The 27480-nt window shown below is 41.4% G+C and overlaps 1 protein-coding gene across 2 annotated transcripts in view; it reads right to left on the bottom strand.

Annotated features, from left to right (window-relative positions):
• The window catches only part of Srpx (sushi repeat containing protein X-linked), a 78452-nt gene extending 73360 nt beyond the window's left edge, over nucleotides 1-5092 (bottom strand). Inside the window, exon 1 of one of the 2 annotated variants that reach the window (XM_021153437.3) lies at nucleotides 4846-5092. In XM_021153437.3, the coding sequence (XP_021009096.1) occupies nucleotides 4846-4942 (97 nt within the window). In that variant the 5' untranslated portion in view covers nucleotides 4943-5092. The remainder of the gene's footprint in view (nucleotides 1-4845) is intronic. The other variant, XM_021153438.2, reaches the window with a different exon arrangement.
• Between the last annotated feature and the right edge of the window lie 22388 nt (nucleotides 5093-27480).

Below are 27480 nucleotides of genomic sequence, written 5' to 3'. Positions count from 1 at the left end.
CCAGGAGACAGGATACTACTGAAAAGAAGAAACTCAGTACCTTACCCACTCCCCTTTTCCAAGCACAGAGTCTCTTCACCATTCATGGCCATTTGATAAAGTAAGTGTCTGGGTAAAGCTCAGATTTCATTAGGGAAGACAGAGACCAATTTTATTTTGGAGCAGAATGTAAATATACCAGGAAAAGAGCAGCCCCTCTTAAAGCAAAAGGCCCACTAAAGCTGTCAGTTTCAAAAGAGTTAAATATGGAGAGACTGGCTCGAAGATCTCCCTACAAACTAGAACTTGAGAGACAATTATTCATACTGCTGTTTTGTAAGAGAATCTTCAACCTGAATGTTAATTATAACTTGACAGCTACAAACTCCATACTATGTTATAACTTGGTAACAGCAAACCTATATTGAAACTCTTTGCTTTCAATTGCTACTTTTAGTTGTGTTCACTGAAAGGGGAATTGTTACAGTACATATATATGTGTTTACTAAGGAGACCATTCAACTGCTTTGGAAGGACATGGAATGAAGTGGCCAACAAAAATAAATCCAAGCTCCAGCTTGTGGCTGCACTCAGTCTCTCATCTTACAGCCCCCAGCAGAGACAGTTATTGCTTAAACAGGGGGTACTCGTGGATTTAAAATGAGCCTCTGTGGCTAGCAAGCCATAGTTTCGATGTATGTAGATTCATGGTGGCACAAGGTCCCATTTACTCATGCACTTCTCTTACAGATCATCAGAGTTTCACTGTAAATTAAGTTCCATAAGCACCAGGTATTCTGCTGAGCATTCCCAGGAATACACATAACGGTAAACATGTACAAACCTAGATTTTTAGGACTCAGAATCTAGAAAAGGAGTTTATACTTATAGTGCATGAAATGTGTGACAAAGCCCACAAAACAGCCACAGAGAGCTGTGCTTGTTTAAAGACATGAGGCTTCCCTTTCAGTGATCCAGAAATAATTTCAAGAGCCGGAGTGTAGCTCAGCCACAAAGCATATGTATAGCATGCACAAGGCCATGTGTCCCCTTCCCATAACTGGGAAGGAAGAAAGGGAGGGGTGAGGAAGGGAGGGAGGATCAGGCAGTTGATTTCATCAAAATGTGGATGTTGTTAGATAATGGGGAGAATTTTGAACAGTCAAAGGGCTCAGTGGGTCACTCCAAGATGCAGGCAATGACATCTACAAAGAAGGAAAACATAACTAAACTGCTAAAGGGCCATGTAGTGTACATGGACTAGGTTTTAGGAAGCCATGGGTGAAGCACTTGAGAACTGTGCCAGAACAATCTAGCTCCTGAATATAATGGAGAGCCTTTCACATGAGAGTGGACTTGGGGAGTTATTGCTCTAAGTTTTTGAACAGAGAAATACGGGCTACAAATTAGTCCACTTTAGAGGCTGGGAAGAGTGCTTAATCAGCAAAGTCCTCGCTACATGCACATAAGAATTTGAGTTCAGATCCCCAGCATCCACATGAAAAGCCGGGTATGGTGGCATATACTTGTAATTCCAGAACTGGATAAAAGGAGACAGGAGGATTTGTGTGCCTCTCCAGCCAGCTAATTTTGCTCCATTGATAAGCCTCCAATTTAGTGAGAGATCCTGCCTCAGAAGTGAAGGTAGAAAGAAACAAAAGACACCTTACACCGACTTCTAGCTTGTACATGAATATATACATGTGCCCACTCATGCACACACACATGCATGTTCACACATATGTACATACCTGCACACACACAAACACATACACACATATACACACACATGCACACTATTCCACCTAAAAGACGCGTATTTAGCCTTAAAAAAAAAGACAATGAGTTAGCCTCAGAGACACTAATGCTACAGTCATCATCTAGAAGGGAAGGGATGAACTTTAATTATGGTGCAAGGACTGAGGAGGCAGGAAGGTCTGAAATTGGTGCCTTACTGATGGTGTCTAGCCCTGTGTTCAACTCACAAATCTGTGAAATGAGAAGTGGTAACAATTTACTGACTGGAAGTGTTCTCAACAAAGACAATGTCAGACAAAAATGCCCTCCTCTCTCCAGCAGATCCTCTTTTATATTGCAGAGTAATTTTGTCAGCTGATTATATGTCTTAAGCACAAATAGAAATTTCTAGCCAGGTTCTGCTGAGACCTTAATTGCAGAGCCTGAGCCAGGTGCTCCGCTCCGCATACTTATCTCCAAATGTGGCGGTTCCAAAGCCTGCTTTGACAGCCGTGGTCTGATTTAGCTTTAAGGTTTCCCTAATGAACAAAACCACACCACTTTACCTGTTTTCTCCAATACTAGGAAGATTCACAAAGACTTTGTCCATGAGCACAGCATTCATCCTCCACCTTCAGCTTTGTTTGCAGGGGGTAGAGTGAACTTCCAAAGTCTCAGACATACAGAAGCTTGTGAGAATTCATTTAAAAATAGAATTCATGAACAGGTCAATTTCTTAAAAGGATCTAAACACAGACATGGGCAACTTTGCCAGGAGCATTCCATAGACTTCCTGTGGGCTTCTGTAGACACACAGTCTTTGATAGGCTGGGAAAAATAAATTAGGAGCCCAGAAAAGCTACATCAAATTCAGGTTTAGAAGAACTCCAGAGAGCTTCTCCAGGTGAGACTAGGAAAGATTTGCCATTTCTCTGACAGAGTTGCTCTAAGAGCATAATTAGGATCCTGATGGGGTCCTAAATTCCTAGCTCCCTCTTTGTGAAGTTCCAGATCCAAATCTTCTTAGACAGGCTCTTCCTGGAGACATGATGTTCACATACTATGGGTGCCTCTGAGACAATCTTTAAAACATGTTACTGCACAACTAATAGTGAACCCAGCCGATGCCATATGCCTCCAGATGTACAAGTCTAGAGCATTTTCCCTTCCCAGACTTTTACAATCTCTGGCTCAGACTAAAATTTCCTCTGTTGGATTCAACAGCCCCAGCAGAGCTCACTTCCCAAGATACTCCATTGATATGTGCCAAGAGAGGACTCCAATTGGAATAGTATTCTGTAGTTTAGAAAGCAAGGGGGTGGGGTATAGGGAAGGACTTGCAGGTCAGAAAACAAAGGGGAAAATGGTATAAATACAATATCAACAAGTAAAATAAATATTTTTTAAAGAAACAGGCTAGAAATAGACTAGAAAAAAAAAGGAGTGAGGCCTCCAGGGAAGTGCTCCTTCAAAGCTTCAGGGTACCTGAGTGGAGCCAGAGGGCAGGTGAGGGATCAACAGGAATGGTGGCAAAGAGGAACCTGGTGGCTGCCTGGCTGTCAGGAGGCGGGACCAGCAGGCTAGCAGACTGAGCCAAGAAACTCAAAGGCAAGTCCCAAAACATAAGCAGTAGTAAGTGCCTGAGCTGGCAAATCTAGGATCCTGTGGGTGTCTGAGGCTTGGCAGCTATACTATATAAGGGTAGAGACGGAGAGAAAGGAACAGGGAGGAGAGAGCAGGAGGGGGGAGGAGAGCAAACGAAAAAGGGGAGCCTCCCTGGGACAGGCTCAACCAGAGGTTGAGATGCTTTCATTTAGATTGTCTCTTCTTCCTCTCTAAGCTCCCTTTAACACAATTATTGCCAAGGGGGTGAGTGGAGACATCAGCCTCATAAAATGACATTTCTCTAGCAACTAGGGTAAAGCGTCCTCTGCACTTTGCCCCTAATCAGCTCCTAGGAAACCTCCAACCTGTAAGCATCAGCACAAAACACAAATAATGTTCCTGTCTTGTAACTCACATGTCATCCATCCATCCATCCATCCACTCATTTGGAACATTCAAAGACCAAAAGCCACCCTACCTACATCTACCCAGCTCCCTTCCTGGGGGTTTCTTCTCAAGCCCCAGATTTCAACTGTCCGTAGATTTAAACTGTCTAACACAAAGCCAATTATTCACATACTTTACCATGCATGGCCCGCCTTTCTAGTAACAGAAAGCTAAACCACCTGCATAGATTGACTCTTCATTCAAAGGCCACAGGGGTTCATAACAAAATAGCCCTGCCCCTCTGCCACCTTCTGTAAACCTGAGATTTCATTGTGAGGATGTTAACTAGATACTTTTAAACTTCCAAAGAGAATTTTCCCTGTACTGTGAAAACCCAGTAAATACCAGGGTCCCCTTAGATGTTGGAGACCACGCCCTCCAGCACAATCCTGTGCCTTTCCTGCTTTCCCTGGTGCTAACCAAGTGCATGCCACATGTCACCACTCTCAGCTGGCACTTCTCCCTTAGAGAAACAAACTTTCTCGGAATCCCAGAGTTTGGCGCAGTTCGGGGGTGGGGGGTGGGAGCAGGAGGGAGCAGGGAGCGGACTGGACAAGAGGATGCACGAAGGCTCTTCGGCTAGGCTAGTAAAGTCCACAGGAGTTTCGGAGCTGCTCAGCTCCAGAGTGGGGCCAAGATTTGGGGCTTCTACCAAAAATAAGCTGCCAGGCCCAGAGCGCTGACAGCCATCAAAACCCTGTGAGGGGTTGGGGTGGGGAACAAAAGAAGCTATGCAGTGTGGTGAGAAAGAAGCAAAAGAGCCCGTGGCCAAACTTTCTCTTCATAGCCTTCTATGCCAAGAGAGTTTGGTTTAAACCTTGGAGCCCTAGGAGCAGAAGGTGCTCAGGCTCGGGCTCCAAGCGCTGCAAGAGTGAACTCAGTTTCTTGTACCTAATCGGGAGCCACACTCCTCTTTCAGACCCGCTTCCTGGGACTGCGAAAGACGAGTTCAGAGTAAACAAAGGGAGGACACCCCCCCCCCACATCTCCTGCTGTTGCAAGGCAAGGGATTCGGCAGACACTTCTGAGGTTCCTTGATGACTAACTGGGGAAACACACCCCATCCCTAGCTCCTACCTGGGAATCCCTGGCTCGGCAGGACATGCAGCAGCGCCAGCAACAGCAGCAGTACTTGAGGCAGCAGCAGCGCGGGCCAGAGTCCCGGGCTCCCCATGGTGAGCCGGCGCTTCCCCCGCAGGGCAGGCTGCACAGCGCACTTAAGGGGCTGGAGGAGGCCAAGAGACTGAGGGGCTGTGTAGTGAGACAGAGCCTCTAAAGCCAGGCTGGAAAACTCCTCCTTGGCGGATTCCTTCTTTCCCTCCCTCCAGTCAGGGCCTGCCCTCCTTCCTCCTCCTCCCTGGAAGGCAGAGTGGTTCAGGGCTCCCCGCCCCATCATTTGCCCACCCCCTCTTTTTCATGCCACCCCTTCTTTCTGGAAACCGGGGCTTTTCCCACTCGGAGGTCTCCAGCTAGAGGCCCTAGAAACCCATTACATCAAAAAGTATCCTTTGCTCCTTTTGCACCCCTCCCCCCAACTCCAAGACACAAACTAGTGACTGCAGAGATCCTGGGACCTTAGAACAAATCCGTGCGTGCTGGAGACAGAAGCACTTGTGTGTCACATAGAAAAAAAAGCGACCTAGGAGTTGAGAGTTTCCCCGCTGAAGCTGGATGCCATGGCCCCATTTGCCAGCTTGACACTCAAGACTATGCCCGGAGTTTAAACAGTCAGTCAGGAACTTGATTTGGACAGACCCTGGATTGGAAGCAAGATACACCAGCGCTAAGGCCCATTCTGCAGGTTTTGTTGTTGTTTGTTTGTTTGTTTGTTTGTTTCTCTTTTACAAAAGGCTAGGCCTGATGCATGCCTGCTGTGCTGCGGTGTAGAATGGGATTTAAGGGCCAGGTGATAGGGAACACAAGAGACAGGAAGTTCTCTGCCTACCCACAACCTCACAGATTCAGTGGTAGTTCCAGGCAGCCAGATCTATCCATCTCCTGAGTTGTTCTCCACCATCCCAAGAACAGCAGGACCAGCCCAGAGCCTCCACCCTATGGGTTGGCATGGCTACATTCTGGCATCAGGATAAGGTTTCTAGGCTGCCCCCAGGATGGATCTGGTTTCTTGGAGGTATTTGTGGAAGACACAACCCAGGCAGTTACCATTGGATTCACAGAGTCCCACGACTAGACAGGAATCCTATCCACTGCAGAGCTAGATCTTTCTCCTTGCCACAGTGGTCCCTTACGTAGGTCAAGATCATTGAGACCCAGACGATTTTTAAATGTCATTTATTCAAACAGGCCTTTCCCATTTTTAACTAAACCCCCAAACTTGGGCTACCATATAACCCTTTTCGGCATTTGAGAAAACATTTTTCTAACTCCTCCAGTTGTGAATTATGGGGAAGGCTGGACCCTTCTGTGGTCTCCCTCAGATTAGACTCTTCAGAGAATAATTGTTGATTTTATCACAGACTGGACAGGACTCCAAAGGAGCTTCATGAGAAAGAACTAGAAAAGATCACCTGAGCGAGGTAACCCAGATTCCAAAAGACAAGCATGGTAGGTACTCACTTATAAGTTATATTAACCACAAATAACCACGTTACAATCAGCAGACCCAGAGAAGCTAAGTAACAAGAAGGGCTTAAGGGGAAATGCATGAATCTCACTGTGAAGGGCAAATAGAATAGACAGGAGAGAAGTCTCACTGGGGGAGTGGGAACAGGATGGATCAGGTATAGGGAGGACAGAGGGAGAGAATACTGGGAGAGACAACTGGAAATGTGGCAGTGCAGGGGGGTGGGGTTACTTCTGGGGAGAGCTAGAAACCTAATGCAATGGAAACTCCCAGAAATTTATGAGGGTAGCCCTAGTGAAGACTCCTAGAAAAGGGGGATATGGACCTGAACCAATCGGCTCCTCTAACCAGGCATTCCAATGGAGGGATTAGGACACCAATCCAGCCACAAAACCTTTGACCTACAATATGTAAAGGTGGCATAGAACATGTGGGGGGTGGCCAATGACTGGTCCAGCTTGAGACCCATGCTATGAGAGGGATTCCACTCCTGACACTTACTGGAGGGCCAGGATCCAGAGGTTTAGAGAGCCCAGAGTACTAGGATAGAATCAAAATGACTGACAAAAAAAGCCAATGAAATGATTCCTAATGGTATTCTGCTATACTCAAGACTGGTGCCTAGCACAACTGATGCCAGAGAGACTTCACCCAGAAAATGATGGAAATAGATGCAGAGACCCACAGCCAAACATTCAGAGGAGCTTGGGGAAAGAGGTGGTAGAGAAGACTGAAGGAGCCAGAGGGGTCAAGGGTTCCACAAGAAAGCCCTCAGACTCAACTAATCTGGGCTCATAGGGACTCACAGAGACTGAACCTTCAAGCAGGGAGCCTGAATGAGATTGACCTTGGACCTCTGCACATATGTTACAGTATGTAGCATGATCTTCCCATGGGATGCCTGACAGTGGGAGGAGAGGCTGTCTCTGACTCTATTACCTCCCCTTGGGATCCTTTCCTCCTACTGGGTTGTTCTGTTGTCTAGCTTTAATAAAAGAGGAGGTGCCTCATCTTACGATAACCTTGTTATGCCATGACTGGTTGCTATTCATGGGAAGCCTGCCCTTTTCTGAAGAGAAACAAAGGAGGAGTGGCTGGAGAAGGATAGGAGAGAGGAGAAAGAGAGGTTGGGATATACAAATTAATCAATTAATTAATTAAAATGATTTAATAAAAATTAAAAGATTAAAAAGTAAAAAAGCTATGCAAAGCAATAGGGCATTATTTAGAATAACAGCATTATAGCACAGGCAAGCATTTTAATTTCATTGGTACAGGCCAGTATCTGTTTTTAAATGCAACCAAACTTGAAAAAAATCCAAGGATCTTTAGAAATCAAGTGTTTTTCTCTCTCCATCAAGCATATAAAGATGTGTATTTAAATAGCAATATGCATAGTAGCAAAAGGTGAGTGGTTTCTGTACATATCAATATTCCTTAATAGGAGAATCATTTTATTATATATATATATATATATATATATATATATATATATGATTAAATACTATGTGGCCTTTAAAAGGAATGAACGAAATGCCAATGTACTTATAAGAAATTCATTCAAGATGAATAAAATACACAATGAAATAACAAGGAGCAAAATAATGCTTCTATTAGGCTGACTTTTATGGTCTGGAGAAAGCAGGGTAACTGTACAGTATGGGGAAGACAGAGTAGAAAGAGTTGCTATTATAAAATCCTTTGTACTGTTGAAATGTTTAGGCATGTGATATTTCTTTTTTGTTGTTGCAAAAATCAAACCATTGAAATGTTTTTGAAAAAAACACAGCTGTCATGATGGTGTGCACTTGAAGTCTCAGCACTCAGGAGGCTAAGGCAAGAGGATTGTGAGTATAATGCCAGCCTGGGCTACATATGGACCCTATCAAGGAAGGGGGAAAAAGTATCTTCACCGCATACCAGCACCACTATAGCAGAGTTGCTCACAAGAACATTTCAAGATCCCTTAGAGTTATACAGAAATCTGTCCAGTGCTCTGAATAATTTCTTGATTCTAGGCAAAGTGGCAGTGAGAAAGACTCACAGACATCACAGTCTTGCAGCCATGACAGTCATCTGCAGTGCTAGGTGCAGAATTCAACAATGCTCTTTTCCCCTAGACCAAAGAAGAATGGGCCACAATGAACACAAAAGGAAATGGATTCCTCGTATTTACTCGCTCTTTCTTCCTTGAACTTGTTCACTCAGAGTCAGCACTGGAGGAGCACCTGATCAGCATCCACATACCACAGGAAAGGAAGGGCCTGAGAAAGTCAAAGTCAAGGCCAGCTTCTCTCTAATCGGTCCAGATCTCTGGTTCATCCCTTTCCACATCTTCTCATCATAAATGGATGGGAAGGGGAATTTTAAATGAATGACTCACCCATCATTCCTTAGAAAATGAGTACTTGTGGTGGTAAAACTCTAACTAAGACAGCATAATTACTCCTCTTTCCTATCAGGCAAGTAGTGGAAACAGCAGGTCAGAATACTTTAAAGGCAAAACATAGCTTAATATGGCAATGAGAAAACAATTTGTGTCCATTAGGATATGAATTTGAAAAGGACTTCTTTTTTGGCATAAGACTATTATCAGATATATGTCTGATATATGTCTCATCACAAATATCATTATATTGATTTACATAGCCCCCTACACACACACACACACAAACATGCATACACACACACAGATGCTCCTGCACCCCATGTCTAGAGCTAATAGAATTGTCTCAGGTTTCTACAGAGGTAGTTCTGGCTCTGCTGTTCTTTATTTACAACAAAGTTATCATGCTGCCAATTGAATGGTGGAGCTGCCTTCCTGCAGATGACTCTATCCTTTCAACTCTCTCCCTGCTCTTCCTAATCTTTGTTAATTCTGGTGATGCTTTGGTACATCCCTGGAGGCTTAGCATTTTCAAGTGTTGCTTCATCCAGAAAGGATTTGCTGGAAATTACAGCCTTATGACATAGTTCAAGTCAAAGAAAGATGATTGCAAGTAGGTGGAATGATCTGATGTACCCTTGTGTAATCAGTCCAAAAGTCAGCATCACTACTGAGTCTATTATGCTAGAAAATTAATTCTAGAATATAGAAAAGTGCTTCCAGCTGTAACAGCAGGCAACACACATGACCATTTTACTCTATCCTTCCTTCTTTTATCCTCTGTATGTATGCTTATAGGTTTCCACTGCTCCTTTTCCTAAAGATTTTCCTTGGATGTAGAATACCTCTGACTCATTAGCAGGTCCTCAGGGAGAACAGAGGACACACAGAAAACCTGCTGTTTGGCCAGAGCTCTGAGGGCTGAAGCCAAGTATGGAACCAAAGCCAAATTTAAGAACAACGAATCCTTCCTAGCTTGCATCATCTTGTTAATGATAACTAATCAAATGCTTCATTTAGCCAACTCTGATGGGACCTTTTGTTCCTATCGGTTTCCAAGGGTCAGTCTTTCTCTGACCCTAGTAAATAGCTAAAGCAAAATTAATCCATGGGACCGGTTTCATGATTTGCACAAGAGCTGAGCACATTCAAGCCTGATGAAGATTTTGAGCTATAGAATATTTTTCGTATAGTTGTCTAAAGCTTCCCTGATTTGCTCTGTAGTGTTATTGTGGATTCAAATTGTGTTCGTCTGTATCACATAAGATATATGAAGTTCTCCATTTACCTCATGCTTCCTTCCTTTAAAAAGAAACCCATATGTCTTTAGGGCATATGATCTAGTACTGTGAAATCTAGTATTCGATATATATATATATATATATATATATATATATATATATATTATTCTCAGTGGGCTATATTACATGACAACCTCATCGCTCAGTCCAACTTCAACTACCCCAAAAGCTGTCTAAACTCCTGCTTCAGTTGTGAAAGGCTGCCTTTAAGATGTGTCGAACCCAGATGTCCCTCAACAGAGGAATGGATACAGAAAATGTGGAGTACTACTCAGCTATTAAAAACAGTGAATTTATGAAATTCTTGGGCAAATGGATGTATCTGGAGGATATCATCCTTAGTGAGGAACTCAATCACAAAAGAAGTCACTAGATATGCACTCACTGATAGGTGGATAATAGCCCAGAAACTTGGAATACCCAAGATAAAATTTGCAAAACACAAGAAAATCAAGAAGAGGGAAGAGCAAGGTGTGGATACTTCATTCCTCCATAGAATAGGGAACAAAATACCCATGAAAGGAGTTATAGAGACAAAGTTTGGAGCAAAGATGAAAGGATGGACTATACAGAGACTACCCCACCCGGGGATCCATCCCATAATCAGTCACCAAACCCAGACACTATTGTATATGCCAGCAAGATTTTGCTGAAGGGACCCTGATATAGCTATCTCGTATGAAGCTATGTCAGTGCCTAGCAAATACAGAAGTGGATGCTCACAGTCAGCTATTAGATGGATCACAGGGCCCCCAATGGAGGAGCTAGAGAAAGTATCCAAGGAGCTGAAGGGGTCTGCAACCCTATAGGTGGAACAACAATATGAACTAACCAGTGCCCCCAGAGCTCATATCTCTAGCTGCATATGTAGAAGATGTCCTAGTCGGCCATCATTGGGAAGAGAGGCCCTTAGGTCTTGCAAACTTTATATGCCCCAGTACAGGGGAATGCCAGGGCCAAGAAACGGGAGTGGGTGAGTAGGGGAGCAGGGTGGGTCGAGGGTATAGGGAACTTTCAGGATAACATTTGAAATGTAAGTGAAGAAAATATCTAATAAAAAATAAATATATAAAAACTAAAAAGATATGCCATCGACATTGCTTTCTTGAATTCTCAGCATCTATGAATACCTGCACAAAACTGCATCCATTAACATGCCCTCGTGGAGGGGAAAGAGACAAACAAAATCTTGTCCCTTTCTAATGATCCCCACACAGCTAACCAGTTGCCAGTGAAGGAAAACAATTTTTTTTAGCGGTATAGACACTCAAATTTACCAGGCTCTTGCAAAGAATTCTGTATCCATTCTCCTTTAAATAATCTCAATTAAATTCATTAAGTGGGACTTGAGTGTAATTATTTCTTTGTTTTGTCATTAGTGCCTGGTCTGAGATGAATACACATCTGTTTATTTCTTTAGGAAAAGTACCACAATATCTTCCAGCATCATACTCCTGAGGAAAATCAACTCATCCTGTAATGACATGATCTGCACACTGATGACCCCAGCAGACATATTTTAATTATTACTCTTATACCCCCTAGAAAGCATTCACTACTGATAACGACTTACTACTTCTAGTAATATGACCAGCTATAAGCTGTCACTAAACTAATGTGCACTACTAATTCTATTAATTTTGATTGCTTAAGCTTACCTCAACTCCACATGTACTGGACCTCAACTTTTCAAATATACATACACAAGGGACCACAATCTACCCTTGACTCGTGCCTTCCACTACATCCTATTCACCAACCCATCTGTAGGTCTCATTGATTTTTCTTTCTTAGAGTGCTTGAGTACAGCTATGTCTCTCAATCTTCCTTATAACTCTTAGCCAATGCTACCTCCAATCAAGTCTCACTTCAAAAATTCATGGTCACCTAAGTAATTCTCTGCATCTATTTCTGATCCTTCTGCAACCTCAGTATTCTCTTCATTTAGTATAATTAGTGTCAACTGCCATCTGCCTGCTTAGGACCCTAACATGTTTATGGATTAGAGTGAAACCCTGACCATAGATAAGAAAGTTCTGTTTAACCTGAACCCTGTATCCCTACTACACAACATCAACTTGCCACATCCATCTTTTCTGTCCCAAGGGCTGTTCTGTTCTGACTTCATATATTTTTGTCTGCTTGTTTTTCCTATTCTTTTTTTTCTTTGCAAAACATCTCCTTGCTTTCAGATCTTATATTAATATATTAATCTTCTTCAGAAAACTACCCCTGATCCTAACAGATCATTCTTATATGCCATATGCTATGAATTTTCCAAAATAGCTATAGGCATCACTGTTCCTTATGCTATTCTTACTTTGTGACATTGCCATTCTTCTTATACAGAGTTTCTATAGTCTTTTCCTTAGTATTAAGACATGGGAATAAGGAAATGCTCAAGATTACCTTAACTCCTATAACCATTCAACTGCAGAAGCATAAAAGGCTGTGTGTGAAAACTGTCCAACTAACCCAAAGTGACCCACAGGCAAGAAATGATCAGTGTTGATTCAATTTTGGCTTGATACATTACACCACAGTAGATAACGAAAATCCCAGCTTAATAGCATCAATCTATTTGTACAAAGTACTTGGATCCATGCTAGAATTTGTTTCTTTGCATTTTCCAATGGCTAAAATTGTTTGGATGCAAATGGAGACAGTGTCCCATTTGCTCATCATTGTCACTGGAAAAGAGAACATGCTAAGTACTCAACCTATTTTACTTTATTAATTCTATTGTTTATATAAGTTTTGGAAAATCTTTCATGAGGAAGCTTGAAATAACAGTTCAAAAGTAACTAATTTTGAAAATTTCAATATATATTTGAGATGACATTTCTTACAAAAATGGTAATGCACAGTTTGTGATCATTTTATGTTCATTCACCAGTTTGAGAATACTAAGCACTATACCATAGCAGTGTTTCACTCTGGTGGCTCATATGTGGAATGTATAAATAATTTTCCCCAAACCATTGATATTCATTCATTCTACAGTTCTTGTTGCTATGTTCTGATGTTTGTGTTCCTCTATAATCCATCTGTTGAAACTATAACACCAAGGTAATTGAAGGATACTAAGAGAGAAAACCTAAAGAAAGAATTCAGGTGATCAGATTGTTCATGAATGGGATGTGTCACCTTGGAAAGAGGACTGAGGGAACATGTTTTCCCCTTCTAACAGGAAATGCACTGAGTAGGCGTCATCTATAAATAATCACCCAATTCCTCACCAGAGTCAGTTGCACCGAACCTTCATCCCAGATTTCCCAGCATCTAGAACTGTGCAGGGTAAATTCATTTCATGTAATACATTACTTAGTTTATAGCATTCTGTTATCTAATCTTATGTATTAAGGTATCTGTTTGGGGACTGGCGAGATGGTTCAGCGGGTAAGAGCACTGACTGCTCCTCCGAATCCCAGCAACTACATGATGGCTCACAACCATCCGTAATGATATCTGACGCCCTCTTATAGTGTGTCTGAAGACAGCTACTCTACTTGCATATAATAATAAATAAATGAATCTTTTAAAAAAAGATATCTGTTTAATTTTGAAGTTGGAAATTAAAGAATTAATTATTTGTATGCTCTAGTTTATTTGTAGAATACATTCCCCTAACTCAGCTGTCTTGTCTGGCTTCAGTGGGAGAAGAAGCACCCAGTCCTGCAGAGACTTGATGTGACAGGTTGTGGGGGATCACCAGGGGTGTGTTCCACTCTCTCAGAGGAGAAGGAGAGGGGAAATGAGGGAGCGACTGTTGGAGGGGGGATCAGGAGGGAGGGACAATGATTAGGATTTGAAGTGAGTAAATGAATAAATGAATGAATGCATGCATGCATGAATGAATAAAATAAATAAAAGCCATCATGAAGTATTTGAGGCTTAGTTTCGGTTTTGAAATATGGAATGAGAGGCAACAAAGTGACAGAAATGTAGAGATGTGCTGTGTAGCACAGTAAGACCACAATTAATTTTGCAGAGCTGTGATCAAAATACCCTCCTCAAAAAAAAAAAAAATACAAAGGAGGAAAGGTTATTCTGTACAGAGTTTCAAAGAGTTCAGTCCTTATTCTGTAGCTCTGCTGCTTCTTGGCTTAAGGTGAAACAGAATATTGTGGTGGTGAAAAAATGTGGAGGAGCAGGGGGATGTTCACCTTGGGGTAGACAGGAAACAGATGGGGGGCTAGAGGCCAGGTTTGCTTAACATTCAGAGGCACACTTCCAGTGGCCTACATCTTCCTATCTCTTGAGGTTTTTCAGAACCTCACCAAGAGAGTTCCAACATTTGAGGACCAAATGTTCAACCTATGAGCCTGTGGGGTAGCAGCTATCTCATATTTAAACAATAAAGGGTGAAATAAAGTTATCATGGGCTGGGATGGTGGGAAAGGGAGGTGAAAAGGTAACTGGAGCCCCAAATATGTGGCTTTTCATAGAGGAGAATGCAACCTGTTTAATCTTAGAGCCCAGAATTACAGGTGAGTGCTTCTCAAGGGAAGGTTCAACAACTTCCTAAGCTGTCAACCATGTTTCTGAAAGCCTGACTTGTACCATTCCTGAGTTCTGTCTATGCTCAAATAGTGAACAGCGAGGGGTTTTGTTTGTTTGTTTGGTTGGTTGGTTTTGTGTGTGTGTGTGTGTGTGTGTGTGTGTGTGTGTGTGACTAATAGCCTAATATTATGCTTTGCTTTTCTGTGTGAGTTGAAACAAGAAGAAATTACAACAAGAAAATTAAAATTATATATAACATGATCTGTGAATAGCCACTGAAGGCTTTTTAGAAGGTGTATGCCATTTATAATACATATGTAAACAATATGTGTAGTTGTTATCCATTACACAAATAAAACAGTGACTGTTGGATTAGCTATGGCAGTAGTTTCAATGAATACTAAGAAAAACCTATAGGCAGGAAGCTGATGCTTCAGACACTGTTGAATACCAACATGGCATCCCCTGCATATTGTTCGCTGCTGCCAGAGCCCCAGTTTGGGTCAGTTCTAATATCGTCATTATAAGACTTAGGTAGGAGACATTTATTCCAATCCAGCTTAGAGGGCAAATCCTCTTGTTATCCATTTATGACAGCGCCACTGTCCCCCCTAACAGGAATTCATTTGTTACAGAAGGATACCAAATTAGGAGAGGAGACCTTTGAACGTTTCTTTACTTCTCATTGAAAATAAGGTTCCCTGAAAAGTGGACTCTTGAGACAGCAATGAGCATGTAAGGAGTTCACAACGAATGCACTTGGACAGTTGTGGGATGAAAGGAACTCTGAAGGTAGAGAGCTAGGCATTTGTTTTGAGTTTTGACGAGGAGATTTGAACTGATACACTTGGGGCAAAGAGTTATTAGGCATTGACTGCTCCCAAGATGGGAATAACAACTTGGACATGGCAGGTATCTCCTGCAAAGGGAATTTTCATAAAGCATCAACATCTGCAGGTATTCTGCTGAAAATACTCCCAGCGTATATGGGATAATAACTCCATCAGTCATAAAGAATAGTTATATGCTGCACATTGCAGTTCCCACTATAATCCTAAAACTATCATATAACCAAGGAAAAATGCTTTTCCCCTCCAATGATCCTGAAATGTTATGGCTATTTCTCTGCATGCTCAGATTAGAGCTGACACAAAAAGGAGGAGAATGAAGATAGCTGCAAAGTAAACAGAAGCAGAGGCCATGCACAGGGTGCCTGAAAGCCTCACTAAGGCTCTGGACACCCTCATAGATGTAGCTGTGTTTCTACATAGATCTGGTTAGTTTGGCTTTGTTCTCTTAGTTGTCTTTCAACAGCCTAGCTAGGGCATCAGCCACATATGACCTAGCTTAGAAAGCATACAAACACTGAGGGGAAGAAAGAGAAATTGCAAAAACCATTGCAGTGACCTCAGCCAAATCTAGTTGGTGGCAGGAATATGGGGTGCAATGGTGGTGTCTTTGCCCCAACCTTACTTGTACTTGGAACTGCCAAAGAAAATGAACAATAGATTCATTCGTCTGAAAACTATTTTAAGTGATTGCTGTGACAGATGTGTATTCTGTCATAGTCATGTGCCTATTTCAAATGTGTCCCGATTCTTTTTAGAAAACTGTTTTTCATATATATATATGTATATATATATATATATGAAATATATATATACATATATATATATATACATATATATACATATATATATACATATATATATGTATATATATGTATATATATATATGTATATATATATATATATGTATATATATATATGTATATATGTATATATATATATGTATATATATGTATATATATACATATATATATATATATATACATATATATATATACATATATATATATGGAGAGAGAGAGAGAGAGAAGGGGGGGATGGGAGCTCAAATTTCTTCCTCTCCAAATTGTAGCCCCAAAGATTAAGGATTTTCAGAAAGGTGACACACATCTGATTTTTCCTTATTTTTCCTATACAATGTAAGATTTTCTTGGCTACCTGACATAGAATCTATGCCCCAAACCAAGAAATGACATGTGGTTATGACTTTAACTCATATAGCAGCATCCCAATTATCTCCATAGAGCTTGCATACATATGCCCCTCCCACCACAATGTCCCCTTTTTTTTTTTTTTTTTTTTTAAAGGTTTATTTATTTATTATATGTAAGTACACTGTAGCTGTCTTCAGACATTCCAGAAGAGGGCACCAGATCTCGTTGTGGATGGTTGTGAGCCACCATGTGGTTGCTGGGATTTGAACTCTGGACCTTCTGAAGAGCAGTCGGGTGCTCTTACCCACTGAGCCGTCTCACCAGCCCCCCCTTTTTTCTTATACCGACCCCTCCTCCCGCTTTTCTACCAACCCAGAACTCTCCTGTAACCCTACCCCCTTTACTAATATCCACACTGCCTTTCTCTAGTTATATAACTAACTCCTTTGTTTTAGCCAGGTACTAGATTTCTCAACTCAGGATGATATTTCATACTTCTTTGAAATTTGATGTGCTCATGAGACTAAATTTAGTTCACTTCAGGTAAGCAAAAATATGCTGTTTTCAAGGTATCACTCCACAAAGGTAGTTCATGTGTGTGTTTCTGAGAGTTTTCCTTCATTCTTGGCTGGAGCACAATGCTGATAGACAGTTGTCTTGAAAACAGAAAGAGATGCCATACTTTGAGGATCTTGGAGTAGCTTGACTAGGCTTATACTATACATTTTTTGAATTATTTGATACAGAAAAAGAACATCTTCAATAAGCAAGTAAACAGAGTGTGTGGTTAGGTTTTTGTCAACCTGACACAAGTTATTTGCTTGGGATAAGGTAACTTCCATTGAGAAAATGCCTCCATAAGATTGGTTGGTAGGCAAGCCCATAGGGCATTTTCTTGATTCATGATTGAAGTGGCAGAGTCCAGCTAATTGTGGGTGGTGCTGCCTCTGGGCACTTGCTCCTGGGTGTATATGTAAGCAAACTATCAAGTGAAGGGGAGCAAGCCAGTGAGCTGTATTCCTCCATAGCCTTTGCATCAGTTCCTGCCTCCAGATTCTTGCCTTGAGTTCCTGCCCTGACTTCCTGGTGTGATGGAGTGTGAGCTAGGAACTGTAAGATTAAATAAATGCTTTCCTCCCTAAGTTGCTTTTTGTCATGGTGTTTATCACAGCTGCTGGTATTCTGTCTGGACTCTACCCCTACAGTTACCCTGCAACAGCCAAGTATTCTCCTCCCCACAGTTACCTGGCAACAGCCTGGTAGGCCTGGCCCACTATAAAAGGGGCTGCTTGCCCCCTCTTCTCTCTCTTACTCTTGTTCTCTTGCCTCTTGCCCTCTTGCTCCCCCGCTCTCCTCATTCCCTTTCCCCCTCTCTCCACGTGGTCATGGCCTGCCTCTATTTCTCTACTCTCTCCCTCTCTTTTCCTTTCCCTGCCTCTACTACCCTCTTAACTACCCCCCCCCCATGCTATGAATAAACTCTATTCTATACTATACTATAGTATGGCTGGTCCCTCAGGGGGAAGGGATGCCTTGGCATAGGCCTACTGAGATATCCCCTTCCCCCACACCTTACCACACCCCCGTAAATCATATTCTTATACCCCTTTATCTTTTTGTAATCACAACATTGGTGCTATGACTGAGATCTAGAAACTCTGCAGGTTTGCATCATACCTCAGCCATCACAAGAGATGCATGCTCTCTGGTAAGCCCCCATCCCCCACTGGTCAGAGCAACTGTCCCTGACCCTCATTTTAGGACTCTTTCCCTTGGGTGAGATTTCCCTCTCCTTGGAGACAGTTTCTTTCCTGCGGCTGAGAATTCAAGGCCTGGACAACTAACTGCAGCAGCACCAGCTCTGAGCATTAGACTTTAGCCCCGATGCATCTCACCCTTGGGTCAGTCTGCTATCATAGCTTAGACCTTTCCCTTCCCCCTCTCTCATTTGCAGCCTGCTGGTTCGGCGAGTTTGCCTGAGATGCAGGTTTGGCTCTGCCCCCTGCTGGAGACCCTACTTGTTGCCCTTTCCGCTCTGCAGTTAGGAAAAGTGGGTCCCACCCCTTGTGTCCTGCCAGAGGTCCTGTCTGTTAGAAAGGACTTTCCCACATGTGCGACCACCTGCACACTCTCTCGCATGCACGCAGGAGCTCTCGAAGGGCTTGGCTGCCCGCTCCCTAGAGCTCCGCGGAGCTGCTGCCACCCAGCCTCTGCTGTGTGGGCTATGCAGTCGAAAGGGCCCAAACGCTTACCTTTCCATGCTCCCAAACGCCTGGCCTGGTCTCATGGCCTGCAATGCTCAGTTTGTGTCACAGGACAAACTCATTTTCTGTCACCACGATCTTATGCTATTGCTGCCAGCTTTCTTATTTTGGTCCTAGCCATATGTCTCTTTGCTAAAACAACAATATACTTTTCTCTACCTACACAACCTGTCAAAGTTATCTAAGGTTTTCATCCCTACCCTGTCTTAATATGAGTTTTACTACTGTCATTAAGTTCTATTCGGTTATAACCAATCTATATAGTGTTCAATCTTGTCAGAAGTTTGTTAACTATTAAGTTTATGACAGACAGAATTCCCCAAATCCTCTAACAGTTTCTCCCATGAGATCTCAGAAGATGTAGACACAGCTACAGGATGCTGCCTGCATTGTGATATGATAATCACTGAAATACGCAGTGGACAAAACTGGATACTCTATGTCAAATGACTTGGCTAAAATAAAAGTAAGCCATTTCTCATGTCACACGTATCCATTCCACAGAAAAAGCCCTGTGTCTTCTGCACTTGAAAGCCAGAATGACTGCCCAAGTTGCCACAGAGACCTCAGGAGCTGTTGGCTAGTGGAGTCTGTCATTTTTAAAATAATATAACTGCTAAATTATTGTTTATTCCCCAGACTTCTGACTACATTGACAGCTAAGACAGCAGCTAGAAAAAACTTTCACAGATGTAATCTGTTATCTCCTTACCTAAACTCAGTTTCCATTAATTAAATGCTTCATATTTCCTCTTCTTGCTATGCCACTGTCCTAACATTATCGGAGTTCCTATAAATTTGCCTAACTCTAATAAAATATTCCACTATACGATCCAACTTTTTAATCTTGCCCCTTCCGCCCCACAAAAGGCTCCTCTTAAAGACTGCTCGTGTTGTTAACTCGTGTTATCTCTTTTATAAACTGATAAGCTACAGGAAACCTACTCAGATCTACCCCTCCTGGACCAAATAGGCTCCATCCAGATAAGTAGATCTGATTAATCCATTCCAGAGGGTGGGATCCCTCTGAGTTTCAATTGTACATCCTAAGAAAAAATTTTCTTTCTCCCAAACATACTTAACCTTATTCTCTATCGACAATTATGTTTCAACATCTTGTCAAGTCCAGGCGCTTGCTACATCCAGGACAGCTCCAGAGAAGCAAACTTCAGATGCTCCAATCTCCTCTCACAGACACAGACGCTTCTACCAGACCTGGTCCTTCTGACCTGTCCTCAGATGGCTCCACAGACCCTGGACAGCAGGAAACAGCCAACTTTCCTAAGACTGGACAAACATCCCCCATATGCACCCTTCTAGCTTCCTTGGAGACACATTGCTCTCAATGCCAGCATGAAGTAGCAAGAAGATGTCATGACAACCCTATTCATGCTTAACCATCACCTCTTTCTATTTTCTTTTTTCCTTTTTTAACTAAACCAAAACGGGGAAATGTTGGTATTCTGTCTGGACTCCACCCCCACTGTTACCTGGCAACAGCCAGGTAGGCCTGGCCCACTATAAAAGGGGCTCTTACTCTTTTGCCTCTCCTATCTCTCTCTCTTATCCCTTGCTCCTCCTCTCTCCCCATTCCCTTCCCCCCCTCCACGTACTCATGGCTGTTCTTTACTTCTCTACTCTCTCCCTCTCTCTTCCTTTCTTTGCCTCTATTACCCTCTTAACTCCCCTCCCCATGCCCTGAATAAACTCTATTCTATACTATACTATACTATACTATACTATACTATACTATACTATTGTGTGACTGGTCCCTCATGGGGAAGAGATGCCTTGGCATGGGTCTGCCAAGGCAGCCCCTCCCCCACAATTCACCACACCTCCATATAATATATCTTAATATTTCTTTATCTTTTTATAATCATAATAGCAAGAGAAACCTAGTCAAGACACAGTGGATCCCATTTGCTGCACATACCATATACTTGAGTATAAGAACTGAGTATTGGAAACTGAGATGACAGTTTCCAATAAAAATCTCAGTCATGTACAAATAAAGGTATCTGGCATGAGTGATAAATTAATATTAATAACATAAAATATTAATAAAATTTAAACATCTCTGGGCTTTTTTGTAAGTCAAATATTGGTAGATAGGAAATATTTTAACAGTTCTGTAGCCAAGAGAAACTGACACAGACACTGGAATATTTATAGTGGAAGACAGGAAGAATCATGGTATTTGTGTTTCCATAAGATGGAGGAAACATTTTCATCTTGGATCCACTCTAGAGTAATTCTCCTGCCAAAGCCAAACTTGGATAAAGTCCTTTACAAATGTCAAGCAGAAGCCATAGGAGTAGAAAATTAAGTTTCCATTGAACAGAGAACAGAGTCATAATTCTGAGATAATATTTTCAGACTTGCATGATAAAAGCAGTGGCTTTTTGGCAGTGCCTTGAAGGACAAACAAATATAACAATGTAACTGCTAAGCCATCAGAGCTTTCAGCAATTTCTAATGTGTGCATAACTTTCTATACATTTTCAGAAAGACCTGTGTTCCTTTTTAAAATTCCTTAAATTGTTCATGTATGCATGAGTGTGATGCATTCACACATATGTATACAGGTATGTTTGAATCTACATTCATGAAGAGAACAGAAGGGGATATTGGGCATCAAACTCCATCACTCTCAGCCTTGATCATTTAAGGCAGGGTCTCTTTCGCTGATTTTTCACATTGATGATACAGATTTGAATTCAGGTCTTCATACTTGTATCATAAGTACTCTTACCAGCTGACTCAGATACTTATGAAATCTAGACCCAACTGGAATTATACCTATCATCAAAGGAAGAGTTTGTATTCTCACCAACTTTTTTTCTAAGAGTAATTCTCTGTTCATTCTTATTTCTGATAAGATAGTTTAGCAAGCTAAGCCAAGAAGGAAACATCAATCCAGAAAAGATAAAAGACCCTTCAAGGGGTTGACAGTTAATACCATATTTGAAGACAAAAATCATTGTTCTTTGTACTGGTTAGATTTTTGTCAACTCAACACAAACTAGAGTCACTTTGGAAGAAAAAACATATATTGAAAATTTATCACCATCAAATTGGTTTGTAAGCATGTCTGTGGGTCATTTTCTTGGTTAATCATTAATGTAATTGCCACTGTGTATCCCTGGGCATGCATAAGAAAGCAGGCTGACCAAGCCATGATGACCAAGCCAGTAAGTAGCACTCCTCTGTGTTCTCTGCCTCAGCTTTTGCCTCTTGGCTGAATTCTCTTCATGAAAAAAAAATAAGCTGCGACATGCATTTTCCTATTTACAATGAATAAAGTGTAAATACTAAATATGACTCAAATGAAATCCTCATATACTGGTAGGGACAATGGCAAATGACATAGATAAAAGATCTAGGTGGTTTCCTAAAAAGTTAATCCATCTGTGTTTATCATGGGATCCAGTCATTCTACTCACAGTAGTTTTGAATGAATGAAGTTGCACAAAAAGGGGTACATGTCTGAGCCCATTTACATGTCGTGGTGGCTTGAATATGCTTGGCCCATGGGAAGTGGCATTATTAGGAGGTGTGGCCTTGTTGGTGTATGTGTGGCCTTGTTGGAGGAAATGCATCACTGTGGGGTGGGCCTTAAGTTCTGTCTCCTAGTGCTCAAGCTCTTCAGACCCTCATGGCTGCCTTTGGATGGAGAGATAGAACTCTTGGCTCCTCCAGTACATCTGCCTGCACATTGCTAGGCTTCCAACAATGATGATAATGGACTGAACCTGAATGTGTGAACTAGCCATAATTAAATGTTTGCCTTTATAATAGTGGCCATGGTGGTGGTGTCTCTTCATAGCAGTAAAACCCTAACTAAAACACACATATTCTAGAATCTGCAAATGAATCTATACTCAGAAAACATTTTAGGGATTACTAAGGGGGGATGAAGAGGTGTAGGTAAAATTTGAGGAGTGATGCATAAAGTATGGACAAGGCATAAACATGTGCAGAAATTTAATTAAAATGTGTATTTCAAGTACTTCTGATATATTTATTCAAATTGCACTTCACTAAAGCATTCCTCTTAAAGACTGTAAAGTTCAGGATAAGAGTGGAGGTATCAGTTAAACGTCTATAAAACTACTTGGGGAAAATATGAATGTTGTTATGGCCTTCTTTATCCCTTCTTGTTTTCTTCAGCATTGCATATATGCAAAGAGGGATGTTGTGCATCCACATTCATGATGAGAGGGATTATATCTACTCATTATATATGAAGAAAGAAAGAAATGAAACCAGCAAAACATGTGCCAAATCTGTAAACTATATCTAAAATAACCACAAACATGGCCATTCATTATAGTCATGTATCATTCCAAGTGTAATTGCATTTTACCACAGTTTTGAACATGTGTGCATTCATGTTCATGTTCATGTGTTCTGGTGTGAATGTGTATGTGTGTATTTGTACTTGTGTGTGGGGATAGAGGTCATGCTCACATGTCCATTCTCAGGAACCTCCATCTTTTTTTTTTTTTTTTAACACTGGGTCTTTCACTTGATTAGAGCTCACCAACTAGTCTTGGGTGACTGGTGAGCAAGTCTCATGGAACTTCTTGTCTCCTCCGCTTCACCAGAGCTAGGACCGTATGTGCATAATACAGACTGAACTATATCAACAGCCCTAATATGCTTATATTTTGACATTTGCAAAATAGCAATTTGTAAAACCAATACACTTTCATCATACCCAAAGGAAATACTATAACAATTAGTGGTCATTTCTCATTTTTTTCCTTGTCATACCTCCCCAATCACAATTTATGGTGCTTGAGAGATGACTCAGTGGTTAAGAACACACACTGGTCTATCAAAGTATCTTTCTAGTTTTGATTCCTAGCACAGACATCAGGCATCTAAAAACAAAAAACAAAATCACCATCACCACCACCACCACCACCACCACCACCACCACAACAACAAAAAATGTACTCCAAGTAATCTGACATTTCTGGCATTTGTAGGCATCTATATTGTGTGTGTGTGTGTGTGTGTGTGTGTGTGTGTGTGTACATGCATGCACACACAAAATTTAACATAATAAAAATAAACATTACTGTACATTTTCTTTGTGTTTGTGTATTCTGATATAAATAGGACTACACAATCTTAGAAGACTGGCATTTGACTTGTGTCATGTATGTCATGTAACATGTTTCTCAGCCTAGTCCACCCTGTAGCAAGTGTTACAATTTCATTCTGCTTTGGATGAATAATCTTCCATTACAAGAATACAATGGCTTTTACTTATTCATCTGTTCACTTATCTGCTTCATAAATGCTATTTTTATTTTATGTGCATGAGAGTTTTGCTTATATGTATGTATATGTGTGTACTGTGTACATTTCTTGTGCCCATAGAGATCAGAAGAGGAGGGTGCCAGATGCCCTGGAACTGGAGTCACAGACAGCTATAAGCTGCTATTCAGATACTGGGGAATCAAACACTGGTCCTCTGCAATAGCATCAAGCACTAGGCACTGCTGAGCCATTTGTCTCATCCCACTACTAGCCACTTAAGAGTTGCACACCATGAGAGCACTCATAATTCTGGGTAAAACAAATGAAACAGTAAAAAAAAAATTTCTTTGACTATTTAAGACTTAATAGCTATCTTGAAACTGTATAATTTTTTCTTTCAAATATATGTATACATACAAAAATATATACATTTAACACTACTTTTGATTACCCAATTTTCAAAAATAAAGCAGAAAAAGCTACACATATGGAAAGAGGACATATATGGCCTTCAATAACTTAACCTAGGCATGACAAAGAGCAAAATAGAAAAGAAGGAACTGCCTAAAGGGAGATCTAAGGACTCTAAAGATCAGTGAGTAATAGGATTTCCCTTGATGTTAGGGCCTGATTCAGAATTTTCTTCACTTAAAACAAAACTGCAGGGTAGGATTTTGGAAGTGCTGTATCAAATGACTACTTCTTTTCCTTTTCCTTTCCAAGGAGGGAAAATGTTTACTGTCACCATCATTTTACGTATGGGATGGAGAGGAAAGCCAGTTATAGTCTTTTTCTCCTTTGCTCTCTGAACCAAGAAAAAACAAGGAATGGCTCTGCTGTAAAGACACCCATACATCATCACAATTTTTTTTTAAAAAATATGAGCCAGATTCATTTAGTAGATGGTACTTAGTGTATTAAAATAGGGAATGGGAGAAGGCAGTTCATATGTGGGGATGTTTCAGATCAGGTTTTATGGAAATAGTATCTAATATTCTTTTTTTTTTCAAATTATTTACTGTTTTTTTTTCTCTGAACAAAGGAATTTAAAGAGTGATCATCAGTCAAGAAGATCTCAATGGTAAATGTGGTGTTACACAGAATGGCTTTAGTTTCGAATGTATCATAATTCTGGATTAGTTGTCTGAACTTTACAGCAAAGGAGATGACTTACAGAACCCCGTGTCATTCCATCACTAATGGAAGCTCACCCCTCAAGGGATACAAACATCATCTTCTGTTCACTCATACCTTCACTTTGGCTAAAAGGCAACATTCCATGAGCAGAGTCTTCTCTGGACCACTTCTCAATATGTACTGTGCCTAAGAGTTGTGTGCACCTGTTCAATAAAAGGCATGAAGATAAACCACCAAAAGCATATACTACAGGGAAACGAGAAGCCAAGGGATTCTGGGAGAAATATGAACTGCAGCAGAGGGATTTACTCTTCATTGAATAGTCATGTTCCCCTATGTTCTAAGTACTCTTTATAGGCAAATGCTCAAAGAATTCAAAGAAGTGGATGCTCACAGTCAGCTATTGGATGGATCACAGGGCCCCCAATGGAGGAGCTAGAGAAAGTACCCAAGGAGCTAAAGGGAACTGCAACCCCATAGGTGGATCATTATTATGAACTAACCAGTACCCCAGAGCTCTTGTCTCTAGCTGCATTTGTATCAAAAGATGGCCCAGTAGGCCATCACTGGAAAGAGAGGCCCATTGGACTTGCCAACTTTATATGCCCCAGTACAGGGGAATGCCAGGGCCAAGGGGTGGGGGTGGGTGGGTGGGGGACTGAGGTGGGGGGGGAGTGTATTGGGGACTTTTTGGATAGCATTGGAAATGTAATTGAGGAAATTACCTAATTAAAAAAAAAGAAATAAAAAAAAAAGAAAAAAAAGAAGTAATGTCATTTTCCTTTAGGGGAGGAGTCTTTTGTGTATATTCACGTAAAACCATACCTGAATATTTTTTTGTGGATTCTTAGGATTTGAATTTGGTTTCTTATGCTTACTCAGCAAGTGGTCTGTCTGAGACATCTTTCTAATCCTCAAGCAACTTTTTATTTATTTTTTTATTTTTTTGGTGTTTTTGAGACAGGGTCCCACTATGTAGCTCCTGACTGGCTTGAACTTACCTAGATAGACTATGCTGGCCTCGAACTCACAGAAGTCCTCCTGCCTTTGCTTCTCAAGTGTTGGAATTAAAGGCATGGGCCACCGTGTGGTATTGAGAGGTTTTGGTGCCACTTCTAGGAATTTGGCATTTGTCACTGGGCTTGGACAAGGAAGTAGGCTCAGAGAAGAATATTAGAAACAGTGATCATGGGGCTTTGCTTACTACTTTACTTGATCACTATCTTTTGTGTTCTCTTTGTTTACTACTTTGCTTGATTACTTTGTCTTTGATCTAAGAACTTACCATGTCTTTTGCATATACCTAGAATAACAGTAAACGCAGGCTGGAGAGAATAAAACTGCTTCAGTCTATGTACTGACTGGAGTCATGTTCTAATTTTGTCCAATCGTTCTTCATTTTCAAACTCCCCTCCCTTGAGACCCTGTTTACTGACTGAGCTGGCTTGGTCAATGTGGGGCTGTCCCACATCAACAAAATAAGCAGGAGTAATACAGCCTGCAGCATTGCCTAGCACCTTATACTGATGTTTAGAAAATAGTGATGGTTTATATGTATCTGTGTGCGCGTGCGCACGTGCGCGCATAGCAATAATAATTAAAGAATAAGAGGTTGTAAGTTTGAGGAGGAGTTGGAGGGACATGGGGAAGAGTTGGAGGAAGGAGAGGGAGGAGAAATAATGTAAATACAGTAGTTATGTCAAATTCTCAAAAAAAGAAATTTATAACTGGAAGCTGGATTGTTCAGAGACCTAGGTAGAACCAAACATGGCTGACAAAATAAAAGTCAGTGAACTAATTCCTAATGACATTCTGCTATATTCATAGGTTGGTGCCTAGCCCAATTGTCATCAGAGAGCGTTCCTTGGGCAGCTGATGAAAGCAGATGCAGAGACCCACAGCTAAACATTGGGTGGACTTAGGAAAACCCCTCAGAAAAGGGAAAGGAAGGATTGTAGGCGCCCGGGGTGGGGTGTAAAGAACACCAGGAGAACATGACCCACAGAGCCAACTTAGCAGAGTTCACAGGGGCTCATAGAGACTGATGTGACAATCACAGTCGTACCTAGGGGCCATCACATATGGTATGGTTGTGCAGTTTGGTGTTCTTATGGAACTCTAACAGTGGTAGTTGGGGTGTCTCTGACCCTTTTTTTTTAATTGGGTATTTATTTCATTTACATTTCCAATGCTATCCCAAAAGTCCCCCCACATGCTCCCCCACCCACCCACTCCCACTTCTTGGCCCTGGCATTCCCCTG

The sequence above is a fragment of the Mus caroli genome, unplaced genomic scaffold (genome assembly GCF_978045245.1).
Source record: "Mus caroli unplaced genomic scaffold, Mus_caroli_1 scaffold_5, whole genome shotgun sequence".
Classification (NCBI taxonomy): Eukaryota; Metazoa; Chordata; class Mammalia; order Rodentia; family Muridae; genus Mus; species Mus caroli.
Note: the sequence above shows the minus strand (reverse complement) of the source record. Positions and strands in the feature narration are given on the sequence as shown.